The sequence below is a fragment of the Pinus tabuliformis genome, chromosome 4_1 (genome assembly GCF_031772625.1).
Source record: "Pinus tabuliformis cultivar Carrire ecotype Pingquan chromosome 4_1, CPIR1, whole genome shotgun sequence".
In the NCBI taxonomy this organism is placed as follows: Eukaryota; Viridiplantae; Streptophyta; class Pinopsida; order Pinales; family Pinaceae; genus Pinus; species Pinus tabuliformis.
Genome location: NC_142303.1, coordinates 686,699,401 through 686,723,142, shown reverse-complemented (window position 1 = coordinate 686,723,142; position 23,742 = coordinate 686,699,401). Strand labels below are relative to the sequence as shown.

General features: G+C 35.1%; 1 protein-coding gene across 1 annotated transcript; it reads right to left on the bottom strand.

Annotated features, from left to right (window-relative positions):
* Nucleotides 1-11,855: 11,855 nt before the first annotated feature.
* LOC149177994 (putative pectinesterase/pectinesterase inhibitor 64) lies at nt 11,856-21,048 on the bottom strand. The gene is made up of 3 exons (XM_089423515.1): nt 20,633-21,048; nt 12,184-12,369; nt 11,856-12,059 (listed from the first exon to the last, which is right to left on the bottom strand). Exons 1-3 carry the CDS (start codon nt 21,030-21,032, stop codon nt 12,001-12,003), a joined length of 645 nt encoding a protein of 214 aa, XP_089279641.1. The 5' UTR covers nt 21,033-21,048; the 3' UTR covers nt 11,856-12,000.
* Between the last annotated feature and the right edge of the window lie 2,694 nt (nt 21,049-23,742).

Sequence of the window (23,742 nt, the reverse complement as noted above, 5' to 3'; positions counted from 1 at the left end):
ATTCCTTTGGACTTCCATGCATTCTGTCACATTTGATATCTCTCTTGTAGATTCATCTACTTACCATATACAAGTGAGTTTTTCTCCTACAAGTGGGTTGCCATCAAGTACAACACATGCATCATAATTCCAACAAAATGGTTATTAGTAGGGTTGGACACTAATGTTAGTGTACCTACTGATGTCCTCATAGTACACAATATATTCTCCAATCATAACTTGGGGGAGAAAATGGTCGTGAGTGAGGTAGCCCCATGCCCAAAGGTCTTAGAATATTCCCAATGGTGTTTCCCTACTACATGTGAATGGATGAGCTAATGTTGAGCATGCAGGGGGACCATTTGATTACCAGGAACTGAGGTATCCTATTTACAAATTATAGGGAGACCACCAATAATGAAAATGGTTCCCAAGGTACCTAACGTAGTATACAAAGTGAAAATAAATGAGTTGATGTCAAACACTCCACAAAATCAGTCAACATGGGTCACTGATAAAAACCCACGATCAATCATGAGGAAACTTCCACTAAGGTCTACAAACTCCAAGGTACTAGATTGTTTCTTGATCTACATCCAAGATAAGGTGTTGAAATCAATAGTAAGTTATCAGTAATATTTCCTTGATGTATCCCCTATCATCAACATGAAATATATGTTAAGATAAGTTCTCTGAGAATAATTAAAGAGCTAATTCATAATTGACATAGGGATGACCGACACAAAAAGTATAATGATACTTGTAGATGGAAAACAATTGACTATGATTTCCCTTAAACATATAATAACATGACACAATAGTGAACTTGGTAGCATAGATTAAAGAAGAGAATCTGACATGATAGTGACATAAGAGGCATCACTGAATCCCATAGAGTGGAAGGGTAATGAATTAGGTGAGATAAAAAATCAATAATAGAGTGACTTGACTCAAGAAGATGGTGTGGTTCTAAAATCAAGAAAAGAAAAATTGTAAGAGTATAACTCAAATAAATTCCATGTTCAAGGGAAACATACAACTTCCATGATAGAGATGCGAAATATGAAAATACCCCCCCACCTCCGCCCGCGTCGTCCCCCCCCCCCACACACTTTTTGTATATTATATCTCCTTCATAGTTTAATGAGCAAGAATAAAAGATAAGTGATCTCAAGAGGTTCCATTTTTGCAAGTTTTATAGCGAGGTTGAAAAAAGAGATAAAAGTACACACATGTTCTCCTCATAGCTTTACGAGCTTCATAATGGAAAAGAGGTCACTCGTTGAATTTTAATTTAACGAATAAGCAAGAAAAGGTGGAAAGAACTTGTCATTTTCATATATTTTTTACGAGCATGAAAAGATGGGAAAAATAATCTATGGATTTTCATAGTTTAGCGAGTCTGAAAATAATACTGAAAGGGACTCTACATTTTCAGATAAATTGAACAAAAATGAAAATATAGAGAAAGAATCTCAGTGTTTTCATGTAAAGAAAATTTGAAGGATGGAAATTTATTTAGAAGTATAGAAACCTTGGAAAATATTACTAGTCCTTAATACACAAAATCTAAAATATTCGATGATATCCATGTAAAAAAATTAAAATTTCTAGTGATTTTATATATAGTGTCTGTAAAATTTTAGCGATATTTAAGGTAAAATAATTTTATATTATAAAATTTGGGCGAATTTTTGTTAGGAAAAATGGAAATTGGTGAATATTTTTTGGGGAAAATCCATGGAAAAATAGCCCACTTGCGAATATTAGCCCCTAAAACTTTCCTTGTTTTCATGTTTTAATGAGCATGAAAAGAAGTCCAAAAGGAAGCTCATTCTAGATAAACAAGTGGTAAAATGGTATGCATCTTGTTTTGAGGCTGATGAAACCAACCTAAGAAAAACAAGACGTAGTGGCGAAGAGTCTCGTAATGGAATTACATTCATCGTAGCAGTTTCTCTAAAAGGTGTTGATGGGTTGCAAGATGGAGGAAAGGTTAACACAAAGGAAAGAGGACGAGAATGGCTGCAAGGTTGGAAATCAGAATGAATGTAATCATCATTATGACAACATTTACCAAGACATTGAGGACCATAAGCATAGGATACCATAAAGAAAATGATAAAGAGATGTGGGGACCCCCTATAGGGTGGTAACCAAAAATGAGAGACAAAGAGGGTCATGAGTGTAGGGATCTTCCTTAAGATGATTTTTTTTTTCTTTTTTCTTTTTTACAAGCCAAAATAAACATTATGAAAACTAATTATTAAATGTAGGAAACCATGCTCATATTTTATTAACCAATAAATAATGTAGTTTAATTAACTATATGGAAAATAATAAGAAAGTACTGATCTTCATTTTAAAACTAATAATTCATTAGAAACATTCCTTTATGAGAGTCACATAATAATTTAAGACAAATTGATATGAGAATCACATAAAATTTTAAGGGCATATACATCAATGGTCCATAACATTACAATTGAAACATCATATCCTTCACTTTTACAATCTAGTAATTATATACAACAATAAGCATGTAATAAAACTTTATGAAAGCATGACATAAGGTTTACGAAAGGGGTGGAGATTCAATCCCGACTTTCATTCTTCTTATGCTCCCTTGTTTATTTTCGCGTTCACATGTGAAGGATGGTGCATCTTGATTGAACATCACTGAATCACTGGTTGACCTACCAACCTACTCCTTGGTTACTCTTCTTCCCCATGGAACCTCGAGCTAAAATGTTGATGTAAAGTAGAGGAATAATACTAGCCAATGGAGGAGAACACTCCTTCTTCAAGATTTCCCTCTCTAATAGCCTCCACCACACCAAACTCATTATAGAATTCCTAGTCACCCGCAATAGGATCATTTAATCCATTCAACAATAATGAAAAAAGTGAAACTTCTCCTATAAATTATCCTTACTATTATAGAATACTTCATAGCTAACACTTGTCACTTCATGCAAAAATAATTATTTTTATTAATCTAAAAGTTTGATTATCACCCATCCATGTGTTTGTCTCTCACTAAGGCTCTCTTATAAACTATTTACTTAAATTCTTATTTAAAAATAATATTTTCCCTCACTCCAAGATGAATCCCTATTTCCTCTCCTAGTTGTCTCTTTATTCCCCTTTTATACTCCTTATTTTGTGTTCATTACTAAAGTCAACTGGTAGGTCTCATATTTGGTTCCCCAACTACACCCTAGTTTATCTCAAATTGACTCTTAGATGGATATTCTTGTGTTGGCTCTTGCCACATGGAGGTTCTCTCATGAAACTAAATTTCTCTAATTTAAATTATTATTCTTTTTTTTTGTTCACCACCATATTTTCTTAATGAGGTTAAACTATACTAGGATTAATGTTTTTAATTAACTCTATGTCCATTTCCACTTTTTTCTTATTAAAACACTTACATACTTTAGAGTTACTTTATATGCACATTATCTACCTAATATTTTCTAGACATGGGAAGGTTAGAGTTACTCAATTGGTCTAATATTTTTATTTCTTCACATTCTCCCTTTATCTCAAGGTTTACTCTTTATTTAGTTAACTTGGTTCTAAAACCTCACTTACTACATTATGTGAATTAGCATAATTATCAAATATTAATTATATTTCAACAATTTCTTCTTGATGCCAAGTGTGCCAAGTCAGTGATGCCCTTTAGGAATTTCCCTTTGAAGTTCCAATGGTTCCATGCCAATATCTTTATTCTTAATCCCAAGTTTTCCAAGTCGGTTCTTCCCATCAAAAACTTCCCCTTGAAGTTCCATGGGTGCCACTCCATTTTCCCTATAGGCATATTGTGACTATGCGGGGAAAACAATGGGTGTGACGATCAAGAACAATTTCATATCCTTTGTTGTCATATATAGTGATATTGATGGTGTTGGGGATCAAGGAATCTTCCTTGATATGTGCTCCCCAATATATTTTCATGAGCGACCCAATCTGGAGCCCACCCCCACGGAATCATGATATTCAAGGTGAAGGTATCCCAATGCCTTCCAGTGTAAGTGATGGCGGGAGTGCTAGAGGGTGAAATTAGTGACATTGCCTCATCCCTCCCATCACGTTCCATCTATCTATACAACCCAATCACCCATGTGGGAGTCGTTTGTCTAACGAACTAACTTGTGTCTGGAACCACTAACAAGTCAATAGAATTCACAACAAAATTGTATATTGAATTATTTTTTTTTATACAATAGTATGGAATTAAAATCAAACTAGAGGTCACCAACTAATGACATGCAAGTGAGTCTAGGTAGTCATAGTCAATAATCAATATTTATTCATAATATTAGTGACCCATATAATTTTGTATGCAAAATCGTAATCATGAAATGATCATCAACATCTTCATAATTGTGAGGAAGAGCTAATGTAAGTAGACAACATAATGAATCCATCACATGATTAGACATAGTCATAAAACACATCCATCACATGATTAGTCATAGTCATAAAACACATCCATCACAAATATTATCATGATAACATGAAACTAGAAAAAATTATCATCACATCCATTAATGGTAAGACTCAACTACCTATATCCTTCATCTGATGTCCTATAATAATAATGTATGATCCCTACAGCTATATCTAGACCAATGGCATATCAAGATCATTGAAATAGATCGAGACACTACATACACCCCAACTTGATAATGGAAATCATCCTCAAGTCCTTAGAATAGGAAATGAAAATAATGACACATATACTCAACATCCTCCCAAGTAGTTGAACTGTGACTTTAACTATCCCATTTGACCTTAATTTGGTCCACCAATCATTGTCTAAGTTGCATAATTCGCTGGTCTAGTATGTGAACTAATTCAGCCATCACTTTGCCCTTGCCCAAGACCTACAAATTATCCAAGTCAATAACATGTGAAGGATATGAAATATAATGTTGTAATATAGACACATGGAACACATCATGTATATGTGTTAGTGATGTAGGTAAAGAAAGCCTATATACCACAGGCCCTTTCTATTCTGCGATTTTGAAAATTCCCACAAATCATGGAGATAGTTTTTCTCCCTTCCCAAACCTTATGGATCTCTTTTGTGGTCTTACTCTAAAAAATACCCTATCTCCCACTTCATAACACTGATCCATACAATGAGCATCAATATATATCCTTTGTTAATATTGTGCTTCTTTAAGCCTCGTCTTAACATGGTCCTTTCTTCTTCCATGTCTTGTACTACTTATAGTCCTATTAGTACTCAGTCCTCTAGTCGATCCCAATTGAGAGGTGTTCTACAAGGCCTCCCATACAAGAATTGAAATGGTGCCATCTTGATGGAACTATGATAACTATTCTTGTAATAAAATTCCACTAGTTGTAAAAATTACTCCCATTTCTTTTGTTGATCCATTACATACATTTTTAGCAGGTCCTTGAGGATTTAATTATTCCTTTTTGTTTGAAAATCTACCTCAAGGTGAAAAGTAGTGCTAAAGCTCAACTGGGTTCCCAAGGATTCTTGGAAACTAGTCTAAAACCTTCTTGTAAACACTCCTCCCCTATTTGCTATGATATTCCTTGGTAGTCCATGTAATCTCACAATCTCATCAATAAAGAAGCTGGTTGTCTCAAGTGCCTTATATGTAGTCTTAATTGGTATAAAATGCGTGCTCTTGGTCATCGTGTCTACCACTATAAATATGACATCATGTCTCCTTATGGTAATTGGTAGTGATAGAATGAAATCCATTGATATAAATTCCCATTTAGACTTTGGTATCTCATGGGGTTGCAATAACCCTATGGGATGTCTATGCTAAAATTTTACTCGTTGACACTCTAAATATATTTCTACAAAATTCACAATTTTCTTCTTCATACCCTTCCAAAAGAAGAGCAGTTTCAGGTCCACACTCATCTTCTTGACACGAGGGTGTTCCATGTATACTCCTCGATGTGACTCACTCTAGATTATTTCATATATATCTTCATTTGATGGAAACTATATTCTCCCAATGAATTGTAGTAGTCCATCACTATATAAGGAGTACCCTTCATACTTTGGGATCATCATTTTGTCCACCCTTAAACTATTTATAATTTCCTAGTGCTAGGTGTCCTCAACTTGTAAATTGAGAAACTTCACCCCCTGGTTTGTCTTTAAGGGAGTCACTAAAATTATTTAAGGTCTCCTAATTAGAGAATATTCCACCTTTTTTATTATTCCTTTTATGTAAGTATATCAAAGTCATATTTAATTATTAATTTTGACCACCTTCTTTGTTTGGTGTTTAAATGGTCTCGGGTGGATATGTGTTGCAGCCCACAATGATCAGTCCTTAGTTCAAACTTAATTACTAGTTGGTAGTGTCTTCAAATATTTAGAGCGTAAATAAGAACTTCCATTTCTAGATTATGGCTTGCTTATTTCTCCTTTTTGGTTTTAATTTATCTTTACACATATGTTATTACTCTTCCTTGTTGCAACAATATGTAGCCCAATCCTTTCTTGGAGGCATCAGTGAAAACCAAAAATTCTTTCTCTATATCTGGTACTCTCAGGATTAGCACAGTTTTTAGTAATAATTTGAAGCTTTGGAATGCCTCTTGAAAATTTTCAGTTGAAATAAACTTATTTTTTTTTCTTTGGAGTTCGGTAATAGGGGTTTCTATCTTTGAAAATTGTTTGACAAATATGTGATAATACCCATCCATGCCCATGAAACTATGCATTTTATGAACATTAGCTCATGCTACCATTCAATGACGACCTCGATCTTTGTCGGGTCTACCATAATACCCTCCCCGAAGATAATGTTCCTAAGATAATGAATCTTAGATTGATAAAAGGAACACTTTGATATCTTCCCATACAACTGGTTCTATCTAAGACACTGTAAAACTAGCCTCAAGTGTTCATCATGCTCCTCTAGGGTCTTTGGTTAGATCAAAAGATCGTCGATAAATACTTGCACAAATTTATCTAGTTATTTGTGGAATATTTCGTTCATCAAACTCATGAAAGCACCTAGAGAATTTTTCAGACCAAAGGGTAGTATTATAAATTCATAATGCCTAAATATTGTCTTAAAGGTTGTCTTTAGGATATCTTCTTCCTTGTTTCTCAAATGATGATATCCCGATCTTAGAAATATATTTGAAGACACATTTCATCCCCTTATTTTGTCGAAAAAGTGATCTATCCTTCGTAGAGGATATTGATTTTGATCATCATCTTGTTCAATTAGCGATATTCAATGCATAATCACCAAGACCCATCCTTCTTCTTAACAAAAATTAGAGGGGCTCCCCATGGAGATATGATGGTTCATTTGAAACCTAAGTCCAAAAATTCCTTTAATTAGATTTGCAACTCCTTTAATTCTGGAGTTGACATGTGATATGGTGTCTTTCCAATAGGCTCTGTGTTTCGTTTAAGGTCAATGGTGAAATCAATTTCCATTTTTGATGGTATCCTAGGCAATTATTTGAGAAATAAATCCTTAAATTTAGCAAGGATTGGATGCTTATCAAGATTTTCAGGGTCGAATCATTTATGTATGCCATCATGAACATTTTACATCCCCTTCATTTACATTTCATCAGTTGCACTGATGAGATGAACCTTAGGGACACCCCTTAGTTCTTTCTCCTCAAGGAATTTCTTTGCTCGTCGTCTTCTGTGAAATGAAGTATCTTGTCCTTGCAATCTAGAACCACTTCATGCCATTCCAGCGAATCCATTCCTATGACTGCATTATAGGATCTTAAGATTATAGAGTATAAGCTTTCCTTGGTGTTACATACTCCCAAATCCACCTAACAATTCCTTACCATCTTTCTTACATTTCTTTTCATACTGCATGTCATCCCTACATGCTTAAAGTCATGTTATGTAATTACTTTAAATTTAATTTTTGCTAATGTATTTAGAGAAACAAAATAATTAGTAGCTCTTGGATCTATTAAAATGAAAAAAATCATACCATCATATTACCTGACGTCTCCAACATAGTGGACTGGTGTTCAGTCTAGTGATTGTTCACCATAATATGGATGCAATGAGATTTTCCTAGATCCCCCACTATGGATGATGTTTGGGTTGAATTGGTATTACCTATTTTCTGAGGGCAATCCTACTCGTAGTGTGGACCTCCGCAATTCAACACACACTCTTAGGATCTTGGCTCCTATTGTTGACTAAACTCGAAGTTGGTTTGGAACTGTGTTGGTAAGAGCCAAACTATTGTGATTAGTGTTATGGTGGCATGGAACAATGCCTCTACAAAGGATGGTACTATGATGGCTAATAAGTCTGCTAAGATACCATGCATGACTAATAAGATGGATGCCTATATGGTGTTCTTTGGTTTCTTGCTGACAAGTTTTGATGACTATGAATTGGTCCCCTCTGAAAATTTTATGATTCATATTGTTTCCATTGGACACTCCTAACCCTACGGGTTTTAGTAACCTACTTGGTCCACTATTTAAGATCTCCTCCTTAGTAATTATTGGTTGCTAAACTACCTCGTGCAAGGTGTGAGGCATCAACATCCTAACCTTAGCCTGAATGTTAAAATTTAGCCCATACACAAATTTGTTCACTCTGATATTTCTTGTCTTTAAGTGAGGGGCACAATGAAGCAGTTCCATGAAACGAGCCTCATACTAGGGATCTAAGCCACCACCCTACTCTAATGCATTGAATTCATTTAATTCTGTTTCAATGAACCCTTATAACAGGTACTTTCTTCAAATAATTCCCAAATTATCTCTCAGATATCCATTCCCAATTGGGGTAATAGTGTCTTCCATCAAAGTGATACATTTCCTTTCAACTAGAATACACCCATCTTGGCCTTCATATTTTATGTGTAGTCCCTCAAGGTGAAGCACATAGCCATGTTTTCTAGCCATGCCTCTGTAGTTTTTCCATTAATGGACAACCAAAATTTTGAAAAGTTTACCTTTTCCAAATCTTGGCTCATGTAATTTCTTGTGGGATTTTGGGGCCCTTCAGTTTGTGTGATAGGTCCTCCTTTTTCCCATTCCATATGGGATGTTAATGCCTTCGACATGTGTTGGAATGATCTCATTAAGTTCATCACTTCTCTAGTGGGTATCTGTTAATGTGTTGCGATGTGTTTGCCATCATTGGGTGGGGTGTCAAGAGTTGGTTGTTGCAGTGGTGCCATGTTGTGCCCTTTAGCTGCCCTATATTTCCCTCGCCTCTTCTATCCATAGTACCTATTCCAATCAATAATCAATAAGATTGGTTAGTTCACTAGGCTTCACTCCTTTAGGGTTTCATTAAAGGTATGGGTAAGTTATGAATGCATTGCAATTGATTCTTGAGGGACTATTTTAATGATATATATTTCATAAAATAATAATTTATCTAGAAAGTTAACACCCAATAAATTGACATAATTAATATCTTACCTCCCTATACTCATTACAATTTAACTAACAAGTTTTAGTAATTTCATATCACTTAATCCAATTTTAGATCTTCACCTAAATCTTATTTATCTATTCTCTAAAAATATAGTTAATTTAGTAATATTTTATGACTCTAAATTTAGTTTATATATATATGGGTTTAAAGATAGCAAAAGATGCCAATGCAAATACTGTCTAATGATGACCAACTAGAATATAGAGATAAACATATATTCACCGACTCTAATTCAAGTTTCCCATGGAATGGTCAAATTTACAAGTTGGAGTAGTCTTGCAAATAGCTACTTCAAGGCTTTCTTGGTGAAATAAGGGACAAAGTCACTCACTAATTCATATGGGTGACATAATAAGTAAGGAAAGTGCATGTTAAACCCTTTTGGTTAATTGTATGATCCACAAAGAGATTCAAATCGTAATTATTATACATACAATTTATAATGTGACAATTTATTAAATCTAAATTGTAGCAATTTTCTAGGTACATATCCCTTCCTAGATATATTTTACATATATATTTCAATTACCAGTAATATATAAAATTTCTAGACATGCCACCATCTCTACGGCTGCCACCTCCAATTAAAATAGAGGTGACAGTACTTTGGAATTTTTACCTATAAAATTTGATTATGTGCACTTCATAAGTTTATCTTCCCAACAAATTCCAAACATCAATTCCTGAGTGGGGTTGTCAAAATAATTGTTTGCTAGGTTTATAACATGGGGTTTATAACATGGGGTTGTCAACATGGTTGTTCATGTATGTGACAATAAATTACAAGAGAGCGATCCTTCATTGTGACTACTTTCCATAATGGATGTGTGATATATGGAATACTGTTCGACGATTAGACTGTTAGACGATTTTTAACGCTCGCATCTTCGAATCATTTGCACATAAAGTAGTCAATTTACGCATTTTTCTTAAGTATTCATAACTAGCATTTGCACCAGATGTTGCAAAGGAAACGCCGTAAGGCATAAATTGAAAAATACAAATACAACAAAAGAATACTTTGATAAAGAATAAAAATATATTGAACGCTCAAATAAATGCCCCATTAACTGGAAGCACTTAGTAGACATATTTATCAACATTAGGATTATACACAATGATCAAGAAATTTCCCATATACAAACAACAACTTCCACAACAACCTTTTGTCACATCCACATTTTAAGAAATGCCTTGGAACGTGATCGGAATCTTCCATATTGCCTTTTTCATTATGCAGATAAATCTTCCATATTGCTATTTTCATCACGAATATTGTTAGTTCATTGTTGTAAAGTGTTAGTGTGTTAAATTCAATACTATAAGTTCGACAAGCGAAAAACATTCCTCAATTAGCATAATATGCATTTTTCTCTCACCGTGTATTTTTCAATCAAAGAGCACAAGTAACATATTAACATGTATTTTCCCTTCATTATTTTCATCATAGAGCCAAGAAATCTGATCTATAAAGTAAAAAAAACATTTTGAAATAAGTTTAATATTTCAAGCCAGTGTCTAACCTATAAAGTAACAAAAACTTTTTGAAATAAATTTAATATTTTAAGCAATTGACTAACCTACTTTAATAATTGAAAAATTCTCAAAGATGAATTATAATCCATAATAAGAGAGCCAACATTGGAGCCCATACACAACCACTTGTTAAGAAGAAATTCAAGTAATAATAATAAAACAAAAATAATAAACATTAAAGTATAAAATGGTATTTCCAACACACAGGTATAAATATACATGCTCTATGTCCATTGTTAGATTAAATGGGTGTGGAGAAAATTAGTAGAGAACCCAAAATTGTATTTCTAATTAGGAGAGGGGTGGAGAAATGCTTTAAATGCGGGTTGTTGTCATTCTAATGAAACCCTTTGCAAAGGGGATGTTAAGATTCTGAGAGAGAAGCTAGGCTTCGTAGAGAACACCTTCCTTTTTAAACATTCCCCTATTGTAACCCAAAGGAAAGGGCAAGAGAAACAATAATTAGGTTTTTTTTCACAAGTTGTATAAAATATATAGGTGCTATTGATGTCTGAGTGAATAATGGGAGAGATTATTTATGAAATTGTGATAAGGCGCAACTAGTTTTGTCAGAAAGAGGCATATTAATGACAAGTACATCACATTTAGGTAGCATTTCATCAAGATTTGTCTCCAATGTTGCTCTAGTTTCCTTTTCCAATTTGGGTCCAATAGAAAGACGGTCATGGTAAAGAAGCTTACAATTGAAGGGTTGTACAAAGGAATGCAATTCAATTCAACATCATGTAATGTTTATTATTATTAGGTTGAAATTTTGAAACAAACAGCATGCATGCATAAGAATTATGGAGCACTGATTTTTGAAAAGAAGTTTGCAACATCATGAAGTATTACTAGATCCTAAGAATGAATACCTTCAAACGCTTAAGTAGTTCTTTGCCAATACGCCCTGCACCAATAGTACCAATAGTTTTCCCTTCTAGATCATATGACCTGTAAGAAATTGTTGCCACTTTCCAATCACCCTCAACAATTTTCTTATATCCAGGCACAAAGTTTCACATCAATATGAGAATGCGCATTAGCTCATCTTCTGCCACGGACACCACATTACTTGCTGTAAAAATTGTTGAAGAAGGTGTCAGTTAAATTATGAAGAATCATTGCAGAAACTTGTTCATACCAAAATGTCCATAGCGTGAACAGGGCAGTGACAAGCGGTATAATTTCAGAAATAGTACCTGTAACTTGTGCGACAGTCACAGCAGCGGCTGCTGCAACATTTAGATCAATGTGATCAGAACCAATACCAGCTGTCAAAAGAAGCTTTAAGTTCTTTGCCTTCTTGATCCTGTCTGTTGTCACATAGGCCGGGTGGAAAGGCATAGAAATCAAAACATGTGCATCAGGTATGTGCTTTTCAAGTTCTGCAAAGGAAATTAATTGTGTAACTTTAGTCCGTAGTGGGTTACAATTCTCAAATGTAAAAGCAAGCAAGCAATACACCTATGTTGCAGGAAACATGGGGTAGGAGGGCGTTTCCGTACAGAAACGAGTACGAAATGCTGAAACGCGTTTGGTACGGCCCTGAAACGCGTTTCAGGCCGTACTGCCACGTTTCACGAAATTGAAACGTGGCCAGTACGGCCTGAAACGCGTTTCAGGGCCGTACGACCCACGTTTCAGCTTGTACTTGTGTTTTTTTTTTCATTTTTTTGGTTTTTTTTTTGTTTTCTAATCTATTCTTACGTTAGCCTAGTGACTTCTAGTTGCTTCCAGATGCCTGTCTAAAGTTATAAAAGTGAACTTTTTCCCTAGTGTTGATATGCAGTTCATGGTAATGTTAAATTCTTAAAGCAAAAGTGATATTCTCCTTTCATCCTTTTACTTAAATTTTTAACATTACCATGAAATGACTCAGGATGTTTGAGAGTGGTTTCGCCCTCATTGGATTTCATATGGAGAAAGTAGAATTTTAGATCTCACTCAAAATCCAGCAGACTTATCTGTTTTTCAGGATTTCAGGATTGGGGGGGATTGCAATGTTTCCATTGGATTTTATCATGTACTAGGGTATGGAACTTGTATTTAATCGAGAGAACAAAGCCCTCTATGCAGGGGAGACTCCCAATAATCAAGAGAATGTAGGGTACTAGGGTATGAAACTTGTATTTAATTAAGAGCACTAAGGTCATTCGACTATGTAGGAGGAGACTCCCAATCAAGGACGAGACAAAAAATTAGAAATTTCTCATGGCTGATTTTGGATATTTCTATTTTCATTATGTGATTATTCATGAGTAAATGTGATGTAAATTTAGATACTTATAGTTTATGCATTGACAATTGACAATTTTATCATAATGTAATAAATTAGAATGTATCATATATGCTTTATGATTGCACATATTTCTTAAATGTCCTAATATATATATATATATATATATATATATATATATATATATATATATCTATATATATATATATATATATATATATATATATATATATATATATATATATATATATATATATATATATATATATATATATATATATATATATATATATATATATATATATATTCGCGTTTCCCCGTTTCCAAAATTTGGGGAGGTCGCGTTTCGTATCGCTTCCCGTTTCGGAAACTCGTACCCGTTTCCCCGTTTCGTGCAATCTTGCAATACACTGATTTCGACGATCCATGGTAGCAAGAAGTAGGAAAGGGAAGGCATACTAGAAAAATAATAGATTGGATTGTGGATTAAACAACCACCCAACATCAATTGTGAATAACCAGAAGTCATTTATGACTTGTTCGACAAGATATATATTCTGTAAATCTCTCTTTTTGAAGCAGCACATACGATACCATCTAGATTGATTATTATTCAGGATATGAGGAACAAAAGGAACTCTAGGACATAAACTATTCATCCATATCAACAACAACAACAAATAACACAATTTTATATCCCAAGGGGTGGGTGGCCCTTCACGGGAGCAAATCTCATTAAATACCTTGGGGTTACCAGCTGGTATTTCAGCGAGCAGTTGGTTACTACCCTTGTCGTCCATCCAGAAAAACTGGGAAGAGGGAGGAAATCTGCAAGGGGCTAGCAAGATGCTTGGAACGCCTAAACTGTGGGACAATATTTTTCCAGACCCGAAAAAGAAAGATGACTCCAGGTGATGTGGAGTTGGAGTATGATGTTACTAGGTACCATATAATAATACCTCCCTCCCAGGTCAAAGACATATGAGTTGAGTTAGAAGGCTGTCTCAGGTTTCAAGGGAAACTGTTTGTCAAGAAGATTCTACAATACAAGAATCAACATAGATGGTGCCCTGTCCAGCAGTCAAAGAAACTCTACCAAGCAAAACCCTGCTAATACACATTTAGCATTAGCTCTAAATCTTTTTCTGTGCTTTTGATGGCTAGTAACTACAGTTAGACAAATGAGACCTGCTAACAATTAGACCACAGTTTATTCATTTATTAAGAAGTCTGGTGTACATAGCTTGATGATGAGTGTGTCCCAGCACTCTAGTGTTAGCAGATAAAAAATCGCAATTCCAAATTAGTTATCATGATTTCAAGTTTCACGGGGCCAATTTGACAGCACAGTACATGTAGCCTAGCAGGGCATTTAAATTCCATGTTATCACTTCACCAACACAGAGAACACATATAGCCTAGTGGTATACATGGATACAGAAAGAAACAGGGCATTTGGGGGGCTTCTAACAGTTTAAAGAAAGAGATGGCGTTTAGCACAGCTCCCTCCAAGTGTTACCAGATGCATAATCAAGGAAAATTCGGGGAGGCCAAGTTTTGGGAAAGGATAAGGAAAAAATTCGGGACAAAATTGGAGAGTAGAACAAAAATATAAAGATATATCCATATATATTTTGATGAAAATATATAAGCAATGGTGAGTGCGACTTATAAGAGTGCTTGATCTGGACTTACTAGAAAAGAGGAGACTTCTTATAAATTTCAGCAAAATCTATCTCAAGGCACTCCTCAGCAGCTCTAAAGCTGATTTCTAGCATCCATGTTGCAAGGTTACATTTATCAGTAATCTTTGTCACACCTTCAATAGCCTGTCCAGGACATTTCAAGTTGCTAGATTCAATGAGCCTTGAATAAATTGTAAGATGCCTTAATAACATATGTTGCATTAGCAAACATTAATCATATACCTGGAAGTACTCTATGACATGGATTGAATGGCAACCTAGTGGACCACCATATATAATTTGACCACCTTGTTTCATCAACAACAGCTGCAAAAAAAGAAAGAATGCTATTGTAGTTGGGATTGTTTGGGAAAGTAAGCATCATTAAATATTTGCAAGGTTTTGTTCAATAAGCATTGCTTTACACACATGATTATCAGGTTTTACCTAGGTGTCCAAATGCATTGCCCTTCAGAGTGGGCAGTGAAAACTGTTTTAAATATTGATATTGGTGGGCTTCTAAAAGATCTTCCTTTCTAGAAATTTACAGAACCATCTACTTCTTCCTACAATCCATCTTATAACCTTTTCAAAACTAGCCATTTTGCTGAAGACCTTTGATATTAAATATTTTACTCCATGGCCTTGGATTTGAAATTTAAATATAGCTCTCCGAACTCTAGATACATCACTACCAATTGGCCCCCTATGATTATTGTCAGTGGTTTGGATTTCTAGTGAAAAATATTTTTCCTTCCATGACATGTGGTCTCATGCATGCTTTCATATTTTTTTTGTGGGTGTCTGATCGCAATTTCAGATTTGGCTATATTAACAACCTGTAAGGAGTTAGAGATGTATCTTACCTCATCAAATCCTTCAAAAATATCTATACTTGGCTGGTGGATAGTACAGACTACAATTCGGCCTGTGTCCACTGTATTCCTAACTGTATGCATCGCGATAGCTGCAGCTCTGGCATCCAGACCAGATGTCGGCTCATCCATGAATATGATTAAAGGATTTGCAACAAGTTCTACAGCAATGGTTAGTCTCTTCCATTGCTCAGTTGATAGACCAATCACACTAGGAAGACCCATCAATGTGTCTCTCAAGCTATCAAGCTCTACAAGCTCCAGCACTTCATCCACAAACATCTGTTAAATAGAACAATCTCAATCTTAGGAAACCCAATATTAAGAATGAAAGAAAGAAACTATATTAAAGTCCACAGGTGGTTCATAAGCGGCTCTCAACATTTCTGTTGCATCAGGAGTATATTTTTAAGATTAAAATCACCATAAATATTTACCTGCTTGCTCTTGGTATCTATTTCTGGTGAAAGGCGCAAGTAAGCAGAGAACACTACTGATTCTCGTACTGTTATCTGAGGAAAGTGAATATCATTTTGCTTGCAATAATCTGAAACCCTGGCAAATGTCTCCTGTACCTTTGGAAAACCAGAGATATGTATATCCCCCTCAATATAACCTCCCATTTTTCTTCCATAGCACATCCATGAATATGATATTCATATTTCTTTGAAATCTGTTATGGGCATTATAAGAGCGTTTGATCTAGACTTACTGGAAAAGAGGAGACTTCTTATAAATTTCAGCAAAATCTATCTCAAGGCGCTCCTCAACAGCTCTAGATCTGATTTCTAGCATCCATGTTGCAGGGTTACATTTATCAGTAATCTTTGTCACACCTTCAATAGCCTGTCCAGGACATTTCAAGTTGCTAAATTCAATGAGACTTGAATAAACTGTAAGATGCCTTAATAACATATGCTGCATTAGCAAACATTAATCATATATCTGGAAGTACTCTATGACATGGATTGAATGGTGACCTAGTGGACCGCCATATATAATTTGACCACCATGTTTCATCAACAGCAGCTGCAAAAAAAGAAAGAATGCTATTGTAGTTGGGATTTTTTGGGAGGGTGTTGTTTAGTAAGCATTGCTTTACACACATGATTATCAGGTTTTACCTAGGTGTCCAAATGCATTGCCCTTCAGAGTGGGTAGTGAAAATTGTTCTAAACATTGATATTGATGGGATTCTAAAAGATCTTCCTTTCTAGAACGAAGCTACTGGATATGGTGCCAGAATCGAACCGTTCAGTCTCTTCAAGTAAAGACGGTATTTCTGCAGCAAAACATGACTTATTTCTTTGTAAGGGATATGCCTGAGAATCCAACAAGCAAGCTCTCCTCTAGTCACAACATTCAGTCATAAGCATTCTGAATTTGCATCTGCCCAAACCTAAGAGAATTGGATTTTCTAAACAAGTGCCTTGCAAATGTTCAATCTAATTAAATTTATTATATTTTTGTTTAAAAATTAAGGATTAAACATTGTTTTTTATTTTTATATGCATCCAGTAAATAATTATTGAATAAAAACAATAAATTGAATCTAAAGGGAAATTCCAGTCCTTTACTATACATCTGTAACAATTTTTATGTGTATTTTGTCATATATTTTTCATACCAGCATTTTGAACCATACATTACAATGAATCAAAATAGTTGAATTTTATCATTACTATGAGAAAAAGCAGTGATGAAAGAACAAGGCTGGAAAGCGCTGTGGGCTGGCAATGGCAAGACCTAAGGGTCTAGATTCATCCTCTCCTCTCCTCACCAAGTCTATATAATGAAGCCACTCTAGAGAGAGATAATTACATGCTGCTGAAAAATCTTAGAGAGAGATTTCTTTCTGTCCCTTAGGAATGACTTCATTATATAGACTTGGTGAGGAGAGGAGAGGAGAGGATGATTCCAGACCCTTTGTCCTAGTGAATTCAAAGTTTAGTACGAGTTCCCAAGCGATTAGATGAGGTAATTGAAAATTCAAACCTCTTCAAAGTGATCCCCTAAAAAATGAACAAATCTAAAAGCTTGACCAGGTCATTGCTGCTGAAGGGCATTAGGCAATCATTGCTCCTTGCAGTAAGGACAAGGGCGATGCATTGCTCCTTGTCAGTGTACAGGGAGCAATGAACCTGCTAATCTTTGCTTTTAAGGGAAGAAAAGTGGTGCTTCAACAAGGTGACATCGTGGGACCCATTTTAAAACAAATGAACCATATTAAGTTTAATCCAAAAGAAAATCGAAAAATCTAACCTTAGATTACATCTTCAGAAGCTTACCTTGCATCATTTGTCAGTCGTTGCTCTCGTGGAGAGAGGTTGCAGTTGAGATGTTGAGTAAACCTTCCCTGCTGTTGTAGCTGATTTGCAGATGATTTCACAGGGGAAACCATTTTTGTCTGAAAATAACATATACATACTTGTACAGTTATCAGCAGAACCCCAGGATCCAATTTATAATTTTAGCGTATGACCCTGGAAATTATGCTCTACTGCGGTGTAACCTGAGGATCAAACTTGCAAAGCTCAATGCCTGTTAAATGACATTACAGGTGTCATGATGAAAGGTTCCAGATATTTTATCCTTAAAATGTAAAACTATCTTTAAATGTTTTCTGTTTTAAATGCCTTAAGAGGACCGAATCTGCAGAAATAAATATTATAGTTCTCCTCTCTTGAACAACCCACAATCTAAAGAAAAGCATTGTTCTTGTTTTAGCAATTGACAGAATGCATTCAAAGCAATCTTGGATTTCAACTGTTCTCTTCTCCCATCTGAATTTTTGTTGATGATTTCTAGATCAACATTTCCTAGCAAGCAATTTAATCTAGGTTGAAATTCAGTGGTGAAATTCTAATTCGTTGATTGGATATTTAAGCATCATTTTCCATTTTGATTCCCTAGAAGGAGGTCTTGTCATCTATATCTGTACCTTTCTTCAGACTGTTATTAACTTTATCTAGCATGCAGGGCATTGGCATTGTGTTTTGGCATTTTTAGGCAACAGTTGTAAGCAACATGATGGGAAAGGCACACCTTCTGTCTGCATTCCTTGACTACAAGATTTGGACAAGTGATTAGACCCCTTTGGGCTCATTAAGAGGATCCATAAAAGAATCTGCAACTGTATCAAAGGTAGTTGCATCCATGACCAGACTTGCAGACCTTTGAGAGATCTACAAACATTTGAGAGGGGTGCCAGTCCCTTAGGGATATATATTAATAATCCAATTTTTAAGCTCACAGCCAACTGAGACATCAAATTGATGTATAAGATCTTTTTGTTTGTGTGACAAGGGACCTACCTTTAAGTAGCCATTGGATCCTTCAGGCAGCCATTGTACTACTAAAATATACAAAAGCATACATAATCCACACTACTCTGGATTTTAACCGGAAGAAACACATGTTCTTAAGCTCTCACTGATCTTCTTCTAGAGCTGTACGTGGTGTCAAGTTGGCAGTCGCAGCAATCAACCGCATTTTGTACACAAGTCACCAAAAAAGAAGCCAGAGTCCTGGATAGAGAAAGTAGGTTGGCAAGCAGTCCCTGAAGCATTTTCTCAGGGAAACGGTTAATTTCCTGTTTTCTTGTTTCACACAAAATGTAATACTCAAACGTTAACCCTTTACATGCTTAATGACTCTTAAGCAGTTTGTCTACCAATGTTTTGTACTTTCATCTTCGAAGTTCGAACTACAACATATGGAAAATTTTACAAGCTAGGAATCAAACCCAACCCAAGACCAAAGCTGCTCTTTGACCGTGCTACGTGCCATTTTCATGAAGACACGCTTAAGATTTCGATGTAGGAATTTGAATTGCATATTCAAAAATACCATCTTCCCTGCAATTTGAAGGCAAAGGAAAAGGGCCAACTTTTATAAAATAATATTAAAGAAGGGACTCAAGACACCAAACTTGATCATTGACAACCACTCTTTCAATAAAAGGACCATGGCATAAAACCATAGAGTTCAAAAAAGTTCTTGCTTTACTAAACTTTATTAATCCCTTTTGCATGATGAATCGTTTCTGCTCTTAAGACATTACATAGTTTACACTACCCCGTAGCAACAATAACATGTTGCACAAGCTAGTAGCCATGGAGCTTCAAAGCCTACGATGGAGACTCTTTTTCGACAGCCAGGGTCAACACTTGGTCTAAAGACGATCTCCCGTACATAGTCAGGGATGCTTACTCAAAGCATTGAAATAAGAAGCCATCTCTTACAGTTCTAGCTGTATTGTGTCTATTTCCCTCTTACATAGACAGCCTGAACCTTTCTAGCTGTATTGTGTCTATGACTATTTCCCTCTTTCTTAGAGGCTGTAAAGCTCAGCTCATTGGATTTCGAGTAAAATTGACAAAAGCCAAAACACTATGTTATTTGGATAAACTGGAAATATGCATTTGGGATTTCTGAAGCTAAACTGGAAATATGTATTTGGGATTTCTGAAGCTACACACTGAGTCCAGTATCCATATTAAATCATAAATGTACCAAATGCATGGATTTGATTCAATACACGCTTGGTGGGAGCAGGGGGCGTGGGGCAGTGGACACAACTCAGGTTGTAGAATACACCTCCATTTTGTTCTTGGAACTATCAAGGGATTCGGGAACCTACTTAGCTTAATGGGTATTTGCTTTTCAAATCAAAGAGGTTTTAACTACTTCAGTAGGATTCCTTTGGTTCATAGGTCTAACACATGGAATTCAGGCATGTAAAATCAGCCAGGAATCACACCATCATTAAACACAATACCATAACCAAACTCAGGCAAACAAAATTAACTTGGTATGAAGAAGAAGAAAGAGGAACCAGGACGAGTATTACCAACAGTTGCAGAGTCATATGTAGTGGGAACACCAGGCAAGGACGGCACACTCATAGACCCCCTGATCACAGTCCTATCCATGCCATCGCCCACAAACATGATATTAGTCTTATTGGGAGGAATCCTAACGATCTCCTCATAAACCCCAGCCTTGATACGTATCACAAATCTCCGTTCAGAATAATCCAGTGCACTGTTCACAGCTTGTTGAATGCTCATGGAGGATTCATCCTTCGAAACAGTAACGTCGGGAACCAATTCATTTACCTCTGATACACCCAAAATTTTATTGAAATGATGGGAATAATCTGCAGTGCTAGATAAATTCAATGATCTCTCCGTTTTGGGAGGCCTCCATATGACCATATTCTTCCCGTAAGTATCCAGAGCATCGACCATGCTTAGAGCATTACTAGTGAAGTTCATAACTATAAACAAAATCTCTTTGAGGACTCTGTTTTGAACTATGCTCTCAGGTTATTCAATCAGGCTTTGATGTGCATATATATATATTTCCCATGTAACGAAGTACAACCTTATATTCTAGCTATACTCTCAATTACAAAGTATAAGTAGGGTAAAATGTTTTTAAATATGAAGGTCTTACAACAAGGTGGCTGGAAGTTCTTGTAACGAGATCCAAACTTGTTAACTTTGGAAGTAATTTGACTCATAAAATGTATTTATATATTTTACTTCTGAAATCACTATTTAAGTTTGCAAAGTTATACATATTCTATTTTTAGTGTGCAAAGTCATGCATATTCTATCTGTAAATTTGAATTGATAACTTTTGAATGATGCAACATATTTTTTTAACCATCAAATTATATTAAAAGATGATATTAAACTACTTGTTCTCGGATCATCTTGCATGTAGTTTAATCTCTGTTTTGTTATTGAATTTCTCCCTACCTTTATCTGACAATATCCATTTTTTACTATATGTGAAGCAGTTGCAAACTAATTTGTAGTTGCTGTTCAACTTTTAGCGTTGAAGGACATTTCTGGACGTTCTCTGTATTGCTTCAACTCTAGTAACAACCTTAATCTCCTTTCCGAGTTTTTGCTCCATTTCTATTTCATCCATGGACCATGATAGAAAATCCTCTTCCATCAATTATACATTAGCCACTCAGCAACTATAATATTTTACCCTATTTACAAGAACAACATTCCTTAGTTTTTTTTTTTCACTTTCTTGTTTTTTTTCAATACTTATTTCTGTGTGGCCCTAAATAAAGAAACAATACGTTACAAATTTCTTAGAAGAGATGGTATTATTTCCTTTTTTGGTCCACACAACGGGTTCCTTCAAGACTTTTACAATGTCTTCTTCTTTGCTGACCCTAATGACCTTATTATGACACTCTGCCCTAATCAACATGGCAACTTATATTTGGCAAAATCTGATACAAAAGAACTCTATATGCAATGATTACCATACAGAGAGTGGTGACTTTAAGTTTTGCTTACTTATCTCCATAGGAGGAAGAGCTTGTGGAGTTATAGTTTGCAATAGGGATCATCTAAATGATATTGCTGACACTGTTATCCATCACACTCCAGCTCTATCCAAAACAGTCTAGAAAAACTACATTTGTTGCATCTTAATCTAAACTGAAATTTCTGAGAACAAAATCTTCATTTTTCAGTCATAAGAAAACTTTTACAACTGAGATTTATATATGCCCAGAAATTCTCTTTATTTCAGCACAAGGGATCTTAGAAATTACAACTTTTATTCTACACTTAAATCTACTCATAAGACTGTAAAATTCATTAGATAATACCTGTAACATCTGACCAGTGATTCTGTCTCATAAATATTCAATCCTTAACAATCTAATAACCCTTAAGTTAGATTCATAATAAGTCCTTAAAACCTTCAATATTCATTATATATTTCAGGACTTAGCGGAGTTAGGGAGGTCACCCTTGTGTTCGCACTACACCATCCTCAAGTGAGGGAAGATGTTGCTCACGTAACAATGATGACTCTTCCATGTTCCACTTGGATTTCTCTTAATGAAGACTTTACACATAAGGGATGGTTTCAGTTATGGGCCCTTCAGCTACATCTCCCCTGCCTTACTGAGATTCCTATTTTACTGATTGGGCATATTGCTACTTGCAGTGGAGGAAAGTACAAGAAACATTGATCTTTCTCTTTGGGTTGTCTGGTAGATATCCCACAAAGTACAACCTAGCTATACTCTCAATTACAGAGTATAAGTAGGGTAAAATGTTTTTAAATATGAAGGTCTTACAACAAGGTGGCTGGAAGTTCTTGTAACGAGATCCAATCTTGTTAACTTTGGAAGTAATTTGACTCATAAAATGTATTTATATATTTTACTTCTGAAATCACTATTTAAGTTTGCAAAGTTATACATATTCTATTTTTAGTGTGCAAATTCATGCATATTCTATCTGTAAATTTGAATTGATAACTTTTGAATGATGCAACATATTTTTTTAACCATCAAATTATATTAAAAGATGATATTAAACTACTTGTTCTCGGATCATCTTGCATGTAGTTTAATCTCTGTTTTGTTATTGAATTTCTCCCTACCTTTATCTGACAATATCCATTTTTTACTATATGTGAAGCAGTTGCAAACTAATTTGTAGTTGCTGTTCAACTTTCAGCGTTGAAGGACATTTCTGGACGTTCTCTGTATTGCTTCAACTCCGGTAACAACCTTAATCTCCTTTCCGAGTTTTTGCTTCATTTCTATTTCATCCATGGACCATGATAGAAAATCCTCTTCCATCAATTGTACATTAGCCACTCAGCAACTATAATATTTTACCCTATTTACAAGAACAACATTCCTTAGTTTTTTTTTTCACTTTCTTGTTTTTTTTCAATACGTATTTCTGTGTGGCCCTAAATAAAGAAACAATACGTTACAAATTTCTTAGAAGAGATGGTATTATTTCCTTTTTTGGTCCACACAACGGGTTCCTTCAAGACTTTTACAAAGTCTTCTTCTTTTCTGACCCTAATGACCTTATTATGACACTCTGCCCTAACCAACATGGCAACTTATATTTGGCAAAATCTGATACAAAACAACTCTATATGCAATGATTACCATAC